The following is a 19220-nucleotide window of genomic DNA, read 5'->3' as shown; positions in this document are numbered from 1 at the left end:
ACATGAATCAGCAGAGTGTTTCTGGTGATGAAGTTGAACTTATTTAGGACAGTAACGTGACCAAATGTGTAAAAATACCGGTAGGTCTTAAAATGGGTCACATAATACTGTACAACATGAATCATTACTTGAAAAAGAAACAAAGGAACCAACGCTCTTTAATCGGATTGGCCCAGGCTGGTTATGAATTATATAAAAGTGGTCAGACGTATCCAAGCCTTTAACCCCTGAAGACGTCAGATATAGGCTGACGAAAGGGCGTTGGGTAGTGTTTGAGATACGTCATTTCCGGTCAGCTGGAACGCAGGTGGAGCGCTAACCTGACAATAACTATACAATACATGCTGATCCTTGTCTTCTTTGATGTAAGTGCAATAAAACTTTATTTTTAATAAATGTTTTGAAAAATACTGCACCATGAGATTATCCTTTCCTCTCCCTGTCTATATGGCAACACTGGAGATTTGAAAACACTATGGCCCAGATTCACAAAGGAGATACGGACGTACGTTTCTGAATCGGCGTAAATACCTAATTAGCATATTCATTGCGTAACTATACGGAAGCGCCACCTAGCGGCCAGCGTAAATATGCAGCCTAAGATACGACGGTGTAAGACACTTACCCCGGTCGGATCTTAGGGAAATCTATGCGTAACTGATTCTCTGAATCAGGCGCATAGATACGACCACGCACACTCAGAGATACGACGGCGTATCCGGAGATACGCCGTCGTATCTCCGTTCTGAATCCAGGCCATGGTGTCACACTCTAATCAACTAATTACTGTAACTCAAAAAACCTGTAAAGACTTCCTGAGCCTTTAAATGGTCTCTCGGTCTGGTTCAGTAGGTTACACAATCATGGAGAAGACTGCTGACTTGACAGTTGTCCAGAAGATAGTCATTGACACCCTCCACAAGGAGGGTAAGTTACAAAAGGTCATTGCTAAAGAATTTGGCTGTTCACAGAGTACTGTATTCAAGCATATTATAGGAAAGTTGAGTGGATGGAAAAAGTGTGGCAGACAAAAGTGCACAAGCAACAAGAATAACTGCAGCTTTGAGAGGATTGTGAAGCAAAGGCCATTCAAGAATTTGGGAGAGATTCACAAGGAGACATAAGGCTTATGTCAGTGCTTCAAGAGCCACCACACACAGACGTATCCAGGACATGGGCTTCAACTGCTCATGGTATTACTGTGCTTGACTGGCCAGCAAACTCGCCTGACCTAAACCCCAAAGAGAATCTGTGGAGCATTGTGAAGAAGAAGATGAGAGACACAAGACCCAACAATGAAGACGAGCTGAAGGCCACTATCAAAGCAACCTGGGCTTCCATAACACCTCAGAAGTGCCACAGGCTGATCGCCTCCATGCCACGCCGCATTGATGCAGCAATTAATGCAAAAGGAGCCCCGACCAAGTATTGAGTGCATACTATACTGTGCATGGACATACGTTTCAGTAAGCCAACATTTCTTTATTAAAAATCCTTTTTTTTCTATTGGTCCTATGTAATATTCAAATTTTCTGAGATACAGAATTTTGAGTTTTCACTAACTGCAAGCCATAATCATCAAAATTAAAAGAAAGAAATGCTTGAAATCTATCACTCTTTGTGTAATGCAGTGCTGTATCTTGGCCTAGGCTCACATGGCCCAGGCCAGCACATTGCAGGGGGGTGGCAACCCGCACAAAAAAAGCCCCCCTCCCTTCTCCTGAGCCCCGGCTTCTGAACACAAACTGTCCCCAGCTACAGTCCCCAGCTAGCGGCCGGCAGCTTGCTGTAGCCTGTAGCGGTGCTGTTATTGGTGTTGACTTGGCCGGGGGCAGGGACTGGCACCCAAGATCAGCCCAGATCAGCCTCCCTTAAAGCAACTGTCAGAGGCTCCACCTACTCTTCTCCGTGACATCTATTGCAACTTCCTCCTGACTCCCGGCCGGGCTCTGTGTGTTTACGATAGGAGAGAGGAGGATGAGGGTAACCCACAGGACAGCCAGGTACGATTCTTATACTCTTGGGCACTTCTGACCACTTCAGTTTCTGTTCCATATGCTGCACTGATGGACACTGATAAAGCTGCACTGATGGGACTGTACTGATGGCCACTGATGGGACTGTACTGATAGGCACTGATGGGACTGTATTGATGGGCACTGAAAAGGTTGCACTGATGAGCACTGATGGGACTGTACTGATGGGCACTTATAAAGCTGCACTGATGAGGCTGAACTGATGGGCTCTGATAAAGCTGCACTGATGGGACTGTACTGATGGGCACTGATAAGGCTGCACTGATGGGACTGTACTGATGTGCACTGATGGAACTGTACTGATGGGCACTGATGGGACTGTACTGATGGGCACTGATAAGGCTGTGCTGATGGCACTGTACTGATGGACACTGATAAGGCTGCACTGATGCACACTGGTGGGACTGTACTGATGGGTACTGATAAGCCTGCACTGATGGGCACTGATAAGGCCGCACTGATGGGACTGTACTGATGGTCACTGATGGGACTTTACTGATGGGCACTAATAAGGCTGCACTGCGCCATAAGTTGCCGGTGACTGGCCAGACCGTCCTCACTTAAAGCAACTGGAGGAGGCTACTCCATGGCATCTATCGCAACTTCCTCCCTACTCCTGGCTGGGCTCTGTGTGTTTACGATAGGAGAGAGGAGGATGAGGGGAACCCCCAGGACAGCCAGGTATGTCCTTATATCTCTTGTGAACTTCTGACTACTTCAGTTTCTGTTCGATATGCTGCACTGATGGGCACTGATAAGACTGCACTGATGGGAATGTACTGATGGACACTGATAATGCTGCACTGATGGGACTGTACTTATGGGCACTGATAAGTCTGCACTGATAAGGTTGCAACGATGGGCACTGATAAGGCTGTACTGATGGGCACTGAGAAGGCTGCATTGATGGGACTGCACCGATGAGACTGTACTGTTGTTAATGTACAGAGAGGAAGAGGTAGAGCTTTGAGAGGAAAAAGTGGGGAAAGGGGTGTGGTTTACATATGGCAGGGCAGGTCTTAAATAGGAAAGGGTGTGGCCTTGACAGGAAGAGATGGGTCAAATACTGTACATAGAATTCATCCATAGAGTATGTACCAGAAAACTGAAATACAGTATCAGTTTTCGGTAGACTGACCATTAAATGTGGTAGCTAGTACAATAAAGACTTATTTCTTTCACGCTTGTTTTATTTTTGGCTGAAAAATAGCAGTGTAGCAAATGGACTTAAACTGACGTGAAATGAGCATACTTCCAAAATGTTAACACCTCACAATTTCTAAGGATTTCCTGAATCACTTATTGTGTTCCAGGAAGGATGAAAATCTGAACTTTATTTTCCCGTAATTTTCAAAGTTTTGCTTTTCAGGCCCATACTTGTCTGAGTACTTAGAACTCTGTCCTTGGCTCCGCTAAAGTATGCTGACTCCAAAAATAACTGGATGCTCGTGAAGTATGTTTAGGAATTATGAACACAACAGATTTCTGTTCATAATACAATGTCTGTCTAAAAAAAAAATACCTGAAAAGGTACTGTTTTGGCACAAACCATGCCTCTGGTGTTGAAAATATATTTTCAACTACAATTTGTTTTGTAGCTTACTACTTTGTAAACTAAACCTATGTACTTCCTTTGCTTGCTAGGAGTCATAGGTTGCAGAAGTAGAACTTGGACACACACGTCATTAAAATTGAATTCAAGCCTAACTCTTATGCCGCGTACACACGATCAGTCCGATAACCGATGAAGCTGACTGATGGTCCGTCGCGCCTACACACCATCGGTTAAAAAACGATTGTGTCAGAACGCGGTGACGTAAAACACAACGACGTGCAGAAAAAAAACAAAGTTCAATGCTTCCAAGCATGCGTCGACTTGATTCTGAGCATGCGTGGAGTTAAATTTAAAACAAGTTGGCTTTTTTTTTTTTTTATTCTTTATTTACTCACAACAAAGAGCGCGTCCACATGGACCAGAGTAACAGCATGTAAACAGTAACATCTTCATACGTACAAGCATACACCAGTATAGTACAGCAAGACAGTAGGTGTAACAAAGTCAATGGACCGCCAGCATCGTGCCCATGACACCGAGTCTGTCTAGTCTCCTCTTGATGGTCTTGCCGTTAAAAGATCATCTACCCGTAAGGTGCGGTACGAATTCAGGGGTCCGCAGACACGCCCTCCTTTTTCCAATAACAAAAAGGTGGAAAATAAGAGAAGAGAGTTAAGCGGCAGGGGGTATCCCCTCCCGCCACTCGTTCAGAGAGCCAAAGAGAGGCTGTCACCTCGAGAGTTGGGGTCCCGACGGTGACATGGAAAGAAGAGAGCAAAAGAAAGAGAGAGGAGGGGGGAAGTGTCCACGAGCATGGAGCAAGGCAGCTGTCCGTCCTGCCATCTCTCCACAAAGTAACCGGGCCAGTTGGCTTTTTTTTAACCGATGGTTAAATAACCGATGGCACCCACACACGATCGGTTTGGACCGATGAAAACGGTCCATTAGACCATTCTCATCGGTTTAACCTGGTCATGTGATCCTCCAGCTCTGGCACCCCTGTGTAAGGGAGTGCTCGACAACGGCTGGGAATTCCAGGAGTAGTGATGCTACTCATAGGCTCCCATGGCCCATCTGTTTTTGGCACTCCCTCTTCTCCTTTGCTGCCGCCGCACACTAGCACAAGGGAGACAGAGCTGTGGGATCATGTGACTGGCTCGGAGTGGACTGAAAAAAAGGTAAGCAAACACATTTTTTTTACCTATTATAGACAGTATAGGTAGCAGGAGGGGGAAGGGGACATCTTTTAGAATAGTTAGGGTTAGGTGTGAGTTACATTTTAAAGGGGAACTGAACTCTGGAAGCTGTGATAAAAGAAAACAGGTGGAAGACGAAGGACTAGTAAGCTGTATTGCCTGTTGTCTCCCTGCAGTTGATCTTTCACTATTACTGACTAACCATGCATTGTTCTGCCCTGTGTATCTGTGTGGAGGCAGTCATTGAGGTAGAGGCAGGGCTTTGCTTCCGAATTGTCTGATCCTCCAGCAAGAAGAACATTGAGCAGCACAGTAGTAAAATCACCAAATCTTACTCCTAATTCCCTGAGACTAGCAGTCAGAGGCAGAAGTGCCTTAGATCTCACTGTGCAGATACATAGCTAAGAGACTATAGGAACCAGGAAATACACTGGCCCGGATTCAGAGAGCAATTGCGCCTGCGTAACCATAGTTTCGCAGCGCAATTGCTTACTTGCACCGGCGTAACGAATGCTCCTGATTCAGGAACCTCGTTACGCCGACTGCAGCCTAAGATATGCGTGGCATAAGGCTCTTATGCCCGCATATCTTAGGCTGCATTCTTGCGATGGCCGCTAGGTGGCGTTCCCGTTGTGCTCAGCGTATAGTATGCAAATTGCATACTAACGCCGATTCACAACGTTACGCGAGCCCTGCGTACGCAGTTTACGTCGTACGGCGGTTTTCGCGTAAGGCTGCCCCTGTTAGCAGGGGCAGCCAATGTTACGTATACCCGTCGTTCCCGCGTCGCGAAATTTGAACTTTACGTAGTTTGCGTAAGTGATTCGTGAATGGCGCTGGACGTCATTCACGTTCACTTTGAAGCAAATGACGTCCTTGCGACGTCATTTGCTGCAATGCACGTCGGGAAAGTTTCTCGACGGAGCATGCGCTCTACGATCGGCGCGGGAACGCGCCTAATTTAAATGATTCCCGCCCCCTACGGGATCATTTAAATTGCGCGCGCTTACGCCGGGCATTTTGCCAGAGCGCCCATGCAATTTACGGAGCTACTGCTCCGTGAATCGAGGGTAGCGCAGAAAATTTGCGGGGGCGCAGGGCAAAAACGGTGCCCTGCGCCTACGTAAAAAAAGCGCATATCTTACTGAATCTACCCCACTGCTATCATTTTGGACAAATTTCAGACAAAGCAATACTTAGGCACAATAAGGTTCCTTAACAGATTATTCACTATTCACTGTTTTAGTTCAGGTCCACTCTATATGGTTAGAGTTAGGCAGGCCATACATTATACACTTTTTTTTCATTCACCCAGCCGGTTGAAAGAAAAAAAGTGCAGATTCCACCATCCACACATTCAAAGTGGATGGGGCAATCACTCCAACTGTACTATTGTGTTCTCATGGAGGGGAGCCTTGCCATGAGAACGCAATGATCAGTGTTACCAGCTATAGGCAGCGGCACTGATCGTTCAGGAAATAGATTGACTTCTGAATCATTAGATTGGCTTTTGAACAACCAGGTTGCCCATAAACGGATGGAAATTTGGCTGGTCCTTAATGAACCAGCTGAATTTCAATCCATATACTGTATGGCCGGCATTAGAGTCATAAGGAGGCAATAGCTCTCTTAATAAATAACATTCCTCCCTCTAAGGCCCCATGCACACGAGACGCTGGTAAACTCGAGTTCAGAGACGTTTGGGCATTTTTTTTCAACTGCCCCTGAACACATTTAATGTTATCCTATGTGTCCATGCACACAATCACGTTTTTTGGCATTTTAAAGCAGTTGGGTTTAGGCTCGTTTTTTCGGACGCAAAATTTTGGGTTCTGCCGCAAACGTTTTTGCGTTTCAAAGCTTTGGGAGGGTCTACAATGTCTTTGTTATGAAGGCTGATAGCCGCAAACGCGGTAAAACGCTGCGAAATTCGCGGTAAAAACGGGCGTTTTAAACGCCGGTTTTTGCCTTAAAAACTTGAGTTTACATTTGCTTCTCGTGTGCATGGGGCCTTAATCTTTCAAAGTGGGTTTTTCTATAGCTTCCATCGTAAGGATGACCAGTTACTAATGTAGAATTAAAGGTTGTTAACCCCTGTCAGCTTTTTCTTTCACCTGTGTCCAATTGGGGAGATTTTCTTTTACTTAACCAATACTTGTCCCAATACCAAGACAGAAAGCAAAAGGAAATCCCCTTCAAAGTGAGGGAATCCCTGGTTGTCACCAATGTCCCTTTTGGAAAATTTCCCCTCCATTTCTGTTCTGGAGACAACCCAACATTTTAGATTTTCTTCTACTTGGTGATAATGAAAAACAGGACAAATAGAGAAAGTGAATCTAACTAATGGGGGCAGAGACAGCAATAAAAAGGATGTTTTAATCACCCTGCCTTCTAACCAAAACGAAAACATTTTATTTTAAATTTGGTTACTTTAAAGGTACAACCCCCCCCCCCCTCTTTTCGGCAGTATGTGGAGCCAGTCCTGGCCTGAGTAAAATAGGAACATCAAATATACTGTATCACTGTAATTTCTAAATTTACGTACATTTTTATACTTATATTTAATTTAAGAACCACTTCTAGGTATAGAAAATCAATTTCTGAACATAAATCTGACATAACGTGGCATCATCTGTAACATCTTAGAATATTAGAGAGCTCCCCAGGAAAAGAGCTCTCCAGGACGGTGAGGGCACCACCACACCAACCTGTGGTAAATGTTCCAGCTCTGGAGAAAAGCATAGATTCTATCTCCTTCCTTGTTGGCCTTTTTCAACCATGGGGTGTCCTTTTAACATGAACAATTTGAACTATGTGATCCTGTTGGGTGACTTCATGAGCCCCACCTGGGTGGAGTGCTGTATTCAAATCTTTCATGGAGACTGGTAAATATAAAAATTTATGGTGGCGATAAATATCCCTGACGAAGAAACTTTACAGATATTTTGAAATGCATTGGATCCCTCTGTCTTTATCAGTTTATATATCTACTTTTTGTGTCTAAATATATTGTATAGATCAGGGATGTCAAAATCAATTTCAGTGCAGGCCGCATCAGCATTATGGTTGCCCTCATTGGGCCGGTTGTATCTGTAAGACTATATAATTTTATCCAAGGCTTTTTTCTCAGAAATAAGGGCAGAAACTCAACCCCCTGCCGTACCACATTGAACAGTGGGTGTGGCCATATTGCACTAACAGTGAGAGGATCTTAAAGGGGCAATAAATACCAGGAGTACCATATGCGCGGCTTTCATTGATAGAGTGCAGAGTTTAGAGGTGCGCTGTGTTCAGAGTGCAGGGTTGAGGAGTGGATAAATACAGAGTGCAAGGTTCAGATCTCTGTCACAGGCTGACCACATTTCTTTTCCATCCCTCCTTGGCTCTGACCTCTACACCACTATGCCCCACCCCCCACCTCTGCAACCATATGCTTCCACCGGCCTCATCTGTAACCCCCCCCCCCCCAAAGCTTCCTCTCCCCTCCTCCACCCTGCCCTCCTCCAGTACCTCTTGGCAGTGAGGAGATCATTGGTCGCCATCTGTGCACCCGAGCACAGATTGAGATCATTGTGCAGTTTACCTTGTGATGCCCCATCCCACACTGTTCCATGCATTTTAATTGTCGCCCCAATGGGTGCATGGCAAGCAGGGATCTGTGAGAGGAAAGCTGTCCTTGTAAACACAGGGGCTTCTGTCTTTACAAGTGGGGTGGGGAGCGGAGGGCAAAAATCAAAAGTGACGGAACAGGCCATGTTCTGGCTAAAAAAAAAGCTCTGGGTGCGAGGGCCACATGAAATGGCCTGGAGGGCCATATTTTGCCTGTGGACCTTGTGTTTGACACATGTGGTATATATAATTATGAAACATACCTGCTTGAGCATCTTCTTCACTTACTTGTCCTTTTACTAAGTGTATAAATACTGAGAATGCAAAAACATGTAATGCCCAAGTAGGTTTCATTTTGTGGGTTCAAGATCTAAAATACAAAAAAAAATATATTATCACATTATGTCCTTCACAGGGAAAAATATTAATGTCATTGTAACTTTTTGATAAGAGATTTGCAAACACAAAAATTGCACTTGGAGGGCAAGTGAAATTCCACTTACTGTATACTCTATGTTAAGTTTCAGCTCTGGAGCTGTCAAGGAAACAAATAGACTTTGGCCTTTTAGCCAAATTCATGTATTTATCATCTTGGTTGTTTAACCACTTCTCTACTTTGGGTGTTTTTCAGATTTGGTGTTTACAAGACTAAAACAGTTTTTTTTGCTAGAAAATTACTTAAAACCCACAAACATTATATATTTATTTTTTTCTAACTCCCTAGAGAATAAAATGGCGATCATTGCAATACTTTTTGTCACACCATATTTGCGCAGCGATCCTACAAGCGCACTTTTTTTGGAAAAAAATCACTTTTTTGAATTAAAAAATAAGACAGCAATAAATTTGGCCCAATTTTTTTATATATTGTGAAAGATAATGTTACGCCGAGTAAAATGGTACCCAACATGTCACGCTTACAAATTGCGCCCGCTCGTGGCATGGCGTCAAACTTTTACCCTTAAAAATCTCGATAGGCGACGTTTAAAAAATTCTATAGGTTGCATTTTTTGAGTTACAGAGTAGGTCTAGGGCTAGAATTATTGCTCTCGCTCTAACGATCGCGGCGATACCTCACTTGTGTCGTTTGAACACCGTTTTTATATGCGGGCGCTACTCGCATATGCGTTCGCTTCTGCGCACGAGCTTGTCGGGACGTGGCGCTTTAAAAATGTTTTTTTTTTTTTTTTCTTATTTATTTTTATTTATTTTATTATTTTTTACACTGGAAAAAAAAAATGATCACTTTTATTCCTATTACAAGGAATGTAAACATCCCTTGTAATAGAAAAAAGCATGACAGGTCCTCTTAAATATGAGATCTGGGGGTCAAAAAGACCTCAGATCTCATATTTAGACTTAAATGAAAAAAAAAAAAATAATTTGAAACTGTCATTTTTTCAAATGACAAAAAAAAAAATGTTTCTTTAAGAGGCTGGGCGGGACTGACGTTTTGACGTCACTTCTGCCCAGCAGAGCTATGGGGACGGGCGAAGGAGATTTTTCCTTCAGTCTCGTCCCCAGTCACCAGCCGAACGGTCCCGATCAACCTCATTAACATCTGATATATATATATATTTTTTTTTTTATGAAACAAGAGGCACAGAAATTGCCAGTAGATAGAGAGCTGTCATTTTAAATTATCGCAAAAAACCTCTATGTAATTACTGTGTTTTTATTAATAAAATGTAGAATGTAGGTTTATAGTGCAAAAGAATGCTTTCACTTTGAATATTACAATTTAATGTTATATTTTTTTACAAAGGGCCTATGATTTATAGTCACTGAAGTGAACACACTCTGATTGCCTAAGGTAATGCACAGATGAAAGGGAAGCCATCAATTCTCTTTTGGTACTTCATGTTCACTAAAACCTGTCAGTGTTTACATATTTTACAGGCTGAGGAACTCTAAAAACTAAAAGGCTATACCCTCATTCTGTATGACTTTATTGTTAAGGGTGAGAGGTCAGTACTATTCAACTCACCTGGGCTATTTATCACTTCCACCCCTATCTTGTGGGACATCTGCTAATCAGTGGACTTCTACAAATTGTTAAAGAAACACTTGAGGGCCTTTTAGAGGTCACTAAAACAAGTGAAATGGCCCTTTAAGTGAAATACAGGCACTTTCCCTGAACCTGTAATTATTGGTCAAAATTGGAATGACTATTTTCCAAAATCTGACTGAAAAAAAAAAAGACTTTTTGTACTGCATACAATTTTACTAAGAATCAACAAGATAAGTATAACTACAATGGACATTAATTTACCCGTACCTCAGTAGTAGCACCACTAGTGATTACTCCCATACAAAAGTACGTTTTGCAGGAACCGGTCAAGATTCAAACCATCTATGGGTAGGCTGATTGTAATTGATTTTGTCATGTTATTATTGCTGGAGGCTATAGCTATCAATAATCATTGTGTTCTCCTGGCAGGAACCAATCCCCGTGGCTGCAGGAAAGAAAATGGCATCATCTATGGCCGGCGTAACTTTAGGTGCTGAAGCCTTATGCCTTGTACACACAATCGGAATTTCCATCGGGATAAACTCAGATGGATTTTTTTGACGGAATTCTGTTCAAGCTGTCTTGCATACACACTGTCACACCAAATTTCGACCGTCCAAAATGCGGTGACGTACAACACTACGACGAACCGAGAACAATTAATGCTTCCGAGCATACGTCAACTTGATTCTGAGCATGCGTGTTTTTTTTCTCTGTCGGAGTTCCACACAGATGAACCGAATTTCTGATAGAAATAGTTTTCTTCAGAAAAAAAGAGAACTTGTTCTCTTTCTAAGTCCGTTGGGATTTCCGAAGGAAAAACTCAGATGTGGCACACACACACGATCGGAATATCCGATAAAAATAAAATTCCGTCTGACTTTTTTCATCGGAAATTCCGATCGTGTGTACAAGGCATAAGATGAGTCTTATGCACATGCGAGCACTGGGTGTTAAAAATGCAGATGCCTATAAGCATAGAGACCCCCGTGTGGGGATGCTTGGCTAGAAGAGCCAAAAGGAAATGCTGCAGTGAAGTTAATACTTCTCTAGGTTTTAGGTATATTTTGCCATTCACTTTTCAAAAACAAGTCTCTAGTACTGAATGAGAAAGGATTGGGAATAGAGAGGGGAAAGAAGGGAGGGCCAGGGAAAGAAAAAGGGAGGGGAAGGTTAGGATACAAAGAGATTGCACTCACATGGGCCGCATCCGTATATATAGTGGAAGGAGAACAATAACTACAGGTAGATATTGAAGGTCGGACTTTGAGGCCAAGGAAGTATGTTAAAAATAAAGTTTTAATATCATCAATATAATACAAAAAAGCACATAGTTATAAAATACAAATACAAAAAATGACCACTGTATACAAAATCCTTAGAAGTCGCCGACGCACGTTTCGCCGTGGGGCTTCTTCAGGACGATGACAAGGATTTCGTGGAATAGTGTATAACAGAGAACAAGTGGTTATATAACAGATGGTCTCTCGATGGATGCATCCACAGGGCACTTATAGCAGGCGGTATAGCACAACTGACAAGGAACTTGTCCTCAAATTTTGAAAAAATCTTGCAGTGACTTTGAGGTCAGAACAAAATGTATTTCAAACTTGGATTAGACGTCACAGGTGTAGTTACAAATCATCTGTACTAAAATGAGTGACCCTGCAGCCAGCTGGGACAACAACCTTCTCACAAATGACAGGATAAGATACCATCCGCACATAGCAAGTCCCCAATATACTGGTTCCTGTGCTGGACATCAAAATTTGAGCCTATAGAGGTAGTATCAAGCGGCTGTCCGAGGGTCAAATGTGTCCCAGGGTGTACACCTACGTACACATTCCCATAAACACACTCCTAAACCTTGTGCTCAGTCTACCCAGAAGAGTTGAAAAAGGCTGCAAAGGATGGGCCAGCTCAATATTGAACCCTACAGACCTAAGGCCTCGTACACACGACCGGATCTATCCGCTGGGATTTATCCGCAGATCAGTTCCAGCGGATAGATCCGGTGGTGTGTACGTCCGAGCGGACATTTATCGTCGGAAAAAATTCCAGCCGACGGATTTCCAGCGGATACAAATTTCTTAGCGTGCTAAGAAATCTATCCGCTGGAATCCTGTCCAGCGGATTGATGCGGTGGTCTGTACAGACTCACCGGATCAATCCGTCCGCTCCTCTCCCTCGCATGCGTCGTAATGATTCGACGCATGCGTGGAAGTCTTTATCTTCCAGCGTCGCGCACGTCGCCGCGTAATCATCGTGGCGACGGCGCGACACGTCACCGCGGATGGATTCCGCGCGGATTTCGATCTGATGGTTAGTACAACCATCAGATCAAAATCCCATCAGATCAAAATCTTAGGCCCCGTGTGTACGGGACCTAAGACTGGGATGCCATTTAAGTTTATTGTGTGTGTAAAGGCAGGTGTCCCAATACTTTTGGCAATATATTGTATAGTTATCTGCCCTTGAAGCTCCTGCTGCAGCCCAGACAGCGCTGTGAAATTAACAAGTAGGAAATACTAATGTGCAAACCAAAGGGTGAAAATTATTAAATAAAAATATGAAGTAGCTGCCAACATAAATGGTGTTCTCACACTAAAAGTAAATGACAGTAAAGGGAATGTGGTGCTTACTAAATAAATTGAATAATTGAGCCTCATAAAATACATAAAATCTCACACGTGTATATAGTTCATATTCATTAAAGTGCATACAGAACATGTGCAAAACTCTGCAGAAATATATAAATCACAGTGCCATTAATACTTCTTCCAATTGAACATGTGACATTTTAGCAAAAAATGTGTAAATAGCAATAAAATAATTCCAACAAAAATGTGAAAAAAAAAATAGTCCCATAAAAAGTGCAAAGTGATCCACTTTTGGATCACTTTGCACTTTTTATGGGACTATGTTTTTTGCACATTTTTCTTTGGAAGTATTTATAAATATTAGGCACTTTACTGTGGTGTTAGAATGGATGGGAAGGCTTGGAATTTATACCAAGGCCTAGTAGGTTATTGAGGACAGAGTAGTTGGCTGCAAAAGTTAGCTTCATGCAGTCTTCCTTGGCAAATTCTAATAGTACAGGTCCCCAGCAGTATACTGACTATGCTGGCAGCTCTCCTGCTACTCGTACGTGATTAGGTCATGCCTTATGATGGGATCAGTGTTGTCACATTGACACTGCCTGGTGCCACAGAGAAGGGTGCCATAGTTCCAGTTACCTGACTGTTACACTGACCCTCTAGTCTTTAAGTAGAATAAAGTAAATACAATAAAAAATGCCCTTTTCCCACCAATACCTATTCTGACTAACTTATGTAAGGAGGATCTGTATACTCACCCATTTTCAAGCTGCTCCAACCCAGTCACATGTTCTACCCTGTGTTAGCCAGCGCAAGCTGCAGGGGATAAGAGAGCAGGTTTAAAGCGGAGTTCCACCCAGAAATGTAACTTCCGCTTTAAGTGGTGCAGTGAGTAGCACTTTCGCCTAGCAGCAAAAGGGTCGCTGGTTCGAATCCCGACCACGACACCATCTGCCTGGAGTTTGCATGTTCTCCCTGTGCCTGCGTGGGTTTCCTCCGGGTACTCCGGTTTCCTCCCACCCTCCAAAGACCTGCTGGTAGGTAAATTGGATCCTGTCCAAATCGGCCCAGTATATATATGTATGACTGTGTGTCCCAAGCGTGTCACGATCCTACGGGGTAAAATGACCGCACCAGCCAAGCAGACACTGGTTGGAAAAAGAGGCGATTCAGTTCGCATGAGTAGCGCTATACAAGTCATTCATTCATTCATTCATTCAAGTGATTATGACCCTCCCTGACATGCCACATTTGGCATGTCATTTTTTTTGGGGTGGGAGCAGATACCCTCTTTTTAGAGGGATCCAGCTCCCAGTTCCACCCTCCCTCCCTGTAATCTTCTGGGACAAGTCACAGGTCCCAGAAGATTGGCTGGCCAATCACAGCATGCAGCGTGGCTCGTGCATGCGTGGGCATCACTACTATGGGCCCCTGGCTGTGTCATGACAGCCAGGGGCCCACAGTAGTGATGCCGGTGCCGTAGACGGGAGAGAGGAGCAGGGCTTTGTTCGCCCGCTTTGCTGGACCATGGGACCGGTGAGTGTCTGATTATTAAAAGTCAGCAGCTACACTTTTTTGTAGCTGCTGACTTTAATATGAGTGTAACTCTGCTTTAACAACAACTGGAAAAGACTGGTAGCTGTGACATCAACTACAAGCTTATTATAGCCAAATCATTGTCAGCATTCAATCCTCCCCACTGCAGCCGTTGCTGGCTGACACAGGGGAGCCGAAACATATGACCGGAGCAGGCTGAAAATAGATAAATATACAGATCTTTCTTATACAGGCTACTCAGCATACTGTAGGTGTTAGGAAGGAGGAGGAAACTATTTTAAGATTAATTAGATTGATCGCAGAATTCTACTTTAATTACATTTAAATCATTGACCGGGAACAGGTTTGGGGAACTGTAATTGTATTAACGCACTTTCCTAAAGGATTGAAGAAAGAGGGACGGCATGAAAGCCAGGCAGACAGATTCTAGGATAAGAATTTCTGACCCTGGCTTACATCTTAAAGATCTGACCTCCTGTATGCTAGTTCCCAGCCAGTGACACAGTGGGGGTTATTTACGAAAGGCAAATCCACTTTGCACTACAAGTGTAAACTACAAATGCAAAGTGCACTTGAAATTGCACTGAAAGTGCACTTGGAAGTGCAGTGGCTGTAGATCCAAGGGGGACATGCAAGGAAAATAAAAAATAGCATTTTAGCTTGCACATGATTGGATGATAAAATCAGCAGAGCTTCCCCTCATTTCAGATCTACCCCTCAGATTTACTCCCAAGTGCACTCTCAGTGCAATTTCAAGTTCACTTTGCACTTGTAGTTTGCACTTGTAGTGCAACATGGATTTGCCTTTCACAAATAACCCCCAGTAGGTAATAAAAACAGGAATGAGAAGATAGCCCCATAGTTTGCACCTTTAAAAAAAAAAGAGTCAGCAAAATTATCTTGTATAGCTCCACTCTCAGGCTGGCTTTAGATTGAAGTCCAACTGTGGTCGATGCATTTACATGCATTAACCCCCCTGGCGGTATTAGGCATGTGCAAAAGGGAAAAATTTGTTTTGTTTCGTTACGTTTTAATTAGTTATTTAATTAATTTCGTTAAGTTAGATTCGTTACATGTGTCAAATTCGTTTGTTTTCGACTGAATTTCGAAAAATCCGGTCGAATTCGAAAATATTTCGACCGTTTTCGGAATTCGTTCGTTTTAAAAAAGTAAATAAACACAATACATACAGTATACTGTAATCTTATAGATTATAGTACTGTATGTAATAAACACACACCCCTTGTCCCTAGTGGTCTGCCCAGTGCCCTACATGCACTTTTATAAAAATATTAACTGTTCTTTCTGCCTGGAAACTGTAGATTGTCCATAGCAACCAAAAAGTGTCCCTTTATGTCAAAAGTGGTTTTAGACCAGCTAGAAAACAGCGACAATAAATTAGAATCACTTGCAGAATTGAGCGATAGCGATTTGTGGGGAAATTCGTCATAAAAAAATTTAAAGTAATAATTCTTATTATTATTATATTATTTGTTATAATTATTTATATTTATTTATTGGATTATAATTTATAATTTTGTGTTTCAAATTTTATTATACCCCGGATGTCTATTAGACTCTTGTTTGGACAGATTTAAGTGAGTTATTCCTAAGAATTGCAGGCCTACAATATAAAACGCCAAATTTCCATGCAAAATAATGGTACCGCTTTCAGCGCCTAAAATCTGAATTAAAGTGGATGTAAACCCAAATTTTTTTTAATTTTTTTTTGATGTCACAATGTAGAGTATAAGATTTTCTATCATCTGTGCCCAGTCTTGCCACACAGAGTTAATCCAGCGCTGAGCAATCCTCTTTTAATGTTCAGTGAAAATTAACAGAATTCCAGATAAAAACTTGCCAAATTATAAAGTCCGTTTCTCTGTTCTTGCTTTGTGTTACAGGTTATTTACATATCCTGGTAATATACAATGAACTTTGGATCACCTCATATTATGATAAACATAACATAACATATGATAAACATGTCCAAGTTCTAGATATGTAAATAACCTGTAACACAAAGCAAGAACAGAGAAACGGACTTTATAATTTGGCAAGTTTTTATCTGGAATTCTGTTAATTTTCACTGAACATTAAAAGAGGATTGCTCAGCGCTGGATTAACTCTGTGTGGCAAGACTGGACACAGATGATAGGGAATCTTATACTCTACATTGTGACATCATGGGTTTACATCCACTTTAATCATACCGCCAGGGAGGTTAAGTCATTATGAATGGGCTGCCAGCACATGGCAACAAAACAAAATAATACATTAACCTTTTTTATTTTATTTTTTATGCTGGGGTGTGCTGCATCATGGGTGACTTTATTACTACCCTCAGTGTGCCATTGTAGGGGCGTGTTGTTTAATTCTGTGCACTGGACTAATCTACTGTAAAATTGTATAGGCCTATATTAATTCACTTTAACATTCATAAGTACATTTACACTGGCATATAATACAGTACATGTCTTTTTTTTCCCCTTAAAAGCGTGACCATTATTTTATCATTCAAGGACTTCTTTACCCATCAAGCATAATATAAAAAATGAATGAAAAACTACATTTATACCATTCTATAATAAATGACTGCAAAGAATTTCAAATAAATCAATGTAATAGGACATCTTTCTGTTTACAAACCAAAATAGGAATCCAATAATTGCCAACACATGCATTGCTTCCTTCCTCCATGTACTGATTAAAATAAAATAAAAAATACTATGCCAAAATCACAATAGCTACATATTCCTAGGAATTCATCATTATACCAGTCTGAGATTCCAAATTCAAACAAGCTGTAGTAATTTAGAACATTCTCTGAATTTTGCATGAAACATCGACATGTACATTTGAAGAATACAAATATTGTTAGGTGCTTCATTTTTATGAAGGAATCGTTATTATAACATAAAGTAACTTACCTCTCCAAATGATCATGCAGTGTCCTAGCAAAGGTGCCACTTCACTGCATACCTGGAGTGTTCCTTATAAAGAGTAGGCTTAGTGCTATGCTAGGAGAGTTTGTTACAGCCCCTGAATCTGACTTGCTGTTTCACTCAGTGGATCAGTATATGCCAGAAGCCCTCTTCTGTCATACATAAACAGACTGCCTAAACCTGTCTCATGTCACATGCTACAACTCATTTCAAACCCAGCCCACCATATGAACATAGGAGCAAGGAAATACTAAAAATATTATTTATAAGGGTTGCCTAAACAAGACGTGCAGGAGAAACAACTAACAGGGATGTTAGATAACACATAGAAAAAAAAAAAAAAGATTATACAAACTGATGGAGATGTAATAAAGAGTGTACTGAAAAAATAAAAGTATTATAAATCATTATGATTAGCCGATTTCAAGTTGTTATAATAGAATTTCAAATTTTACCCATACAATAAAAAAATTCCCAATACTGTATACACATAGAAAAAAAAATAAACAAACTGATGGAGATGTAATAAAGTATATACAGAGGTACTGAAAAAATAAGTGTTATAAACAGGGGCCCGGATTCAGGTAGATTTGCCCCTTTCTTGCGGAGGCGCAGGGCAACGTTTTTGCCCTGCGCCCCCGCAAATTTACTGCGCTACCCGCGATTCACGGAGCAGTAGCTCTGTAAATTGCGTGTGCGCTGTGTAAACTTGCCCTGCGTAAGGGCGCCTAATGTAAATGATCCCGTAGGGGGCGGGAATCATTTAAATTAGGCGCGCTCCCGCGCCGAGCGTAGAGCGCATGCTCCGTCGGGAAACTTTCCCGACGTGCATTGCGGCAAATGACGTCGCAAGGACGTCATTTGCTTCAAAGTGAACGTGAATGGCGTCCAGCGCCATTCACGAATCACTTACGCAAATTACGTAAAATTCGAACGTCGCGACGTGGGAACGACGGGTATACTTTAGCATTGGCTGCCCCTGCTATTAGAATGGGCAGCCTTACGCTAAACACGCCGTACGGAAACAACGTAAATTGCGTACGCAGGGCTCGCGCAACATTGTGAATCTGCGTTAGTATGCAATTTGCATACTATACGCTGGCCACAATGGGAACGCCCCCTAGCGGTCATCGCAAGAATGCAGCCTAGATATGCGTGGCATAAGAGCCTTATGCCACGCAGATTTTAGGCTGCAGTCGGCGTTACGATGTTCCTGAATCAGGAGCATTCGTAACGCCGGGGCAAGTAAGCAATTGCGCTGTGTAACCTATGGTTACACAGCGCAATTGCTTACTTGCCCCGGCGTTACCTAACCTATGGTTACACAGGTGCAATTGCTACTTGAATCTGGGCCAGGGCTTTTTTTCAGGGGGAACTTGGGGGAACTCAGTTCCACCACCTCTGGCTCAGACCCTTTGGTGCCTGCTCACCACAATCACTTGTAAACACAGAAGTCTGGTTTCTGTGTTTACAAGTGACAGCTCTGCACTCTGTGTGTAACCCCCCTGAACTCTGTACTCTGTATGTAATGCAATCCTGGTATTTAATGCCCCTTAAGACCCTTCTACTATTTGTGAAATCTGAACGGGGTCATGGTTGAGTTCCTGCACCTATTTTCTGAGAAAAAAAGCTCTGGTTATAAATCATTATGATTATGCAATTTCAAATTTTTGGTACACATACAATAAAACATTTCCCAATATTGAAATGAGGA

General features: G+C 42.3%; 1 protein-coding gene across 1 annotated transcript in view; it reads right to left on the bottom strand.

Moving 5' to 3' along the window:
- The window catches only part of LOC120940696 (collagen alpha-1(XXI) chain-like), a 138033-nt gene extending 120355 nt beyond the window's left edge, over positions 1-17678 (bottom strand). The window contains exons 1-2 of the mRNA XM_040353687.1: positions 17492-17678; positions 8660-8766 (exon numbers count right to left, since the gene is read on the bottom strand). Of these exons, the coding sequence (XP_040209621.1) occupies positions 8660-8750 (91 nt within the window). The 5' untranslated portion in view covers positions 8751-8766; positions 17492-17678. The remainder of the gene's footprint in view (positions 1-8659; positions 8767-17491) is intronic.
- Positions 17679-19220: the final 1542 nt, after the last annotated feature.

The sequence above is a fragment of the Rana temporaria genome, chromosome 5 (assembly GCF_905171775.1).
Source record: "Rana temporaria chromosome 5, aRanTem1.1, whole genome shotgun sequence".
Taxonomy (NCBI): domain Eukaryota; kingdom Metazoa; phylum Chordata; class Amphibia; order Anura; family Ranidae; genus Rana; species Rana temporaria.
This window is presented reverse-complemented; position numbering and strand designations above follow the sequence as displayed.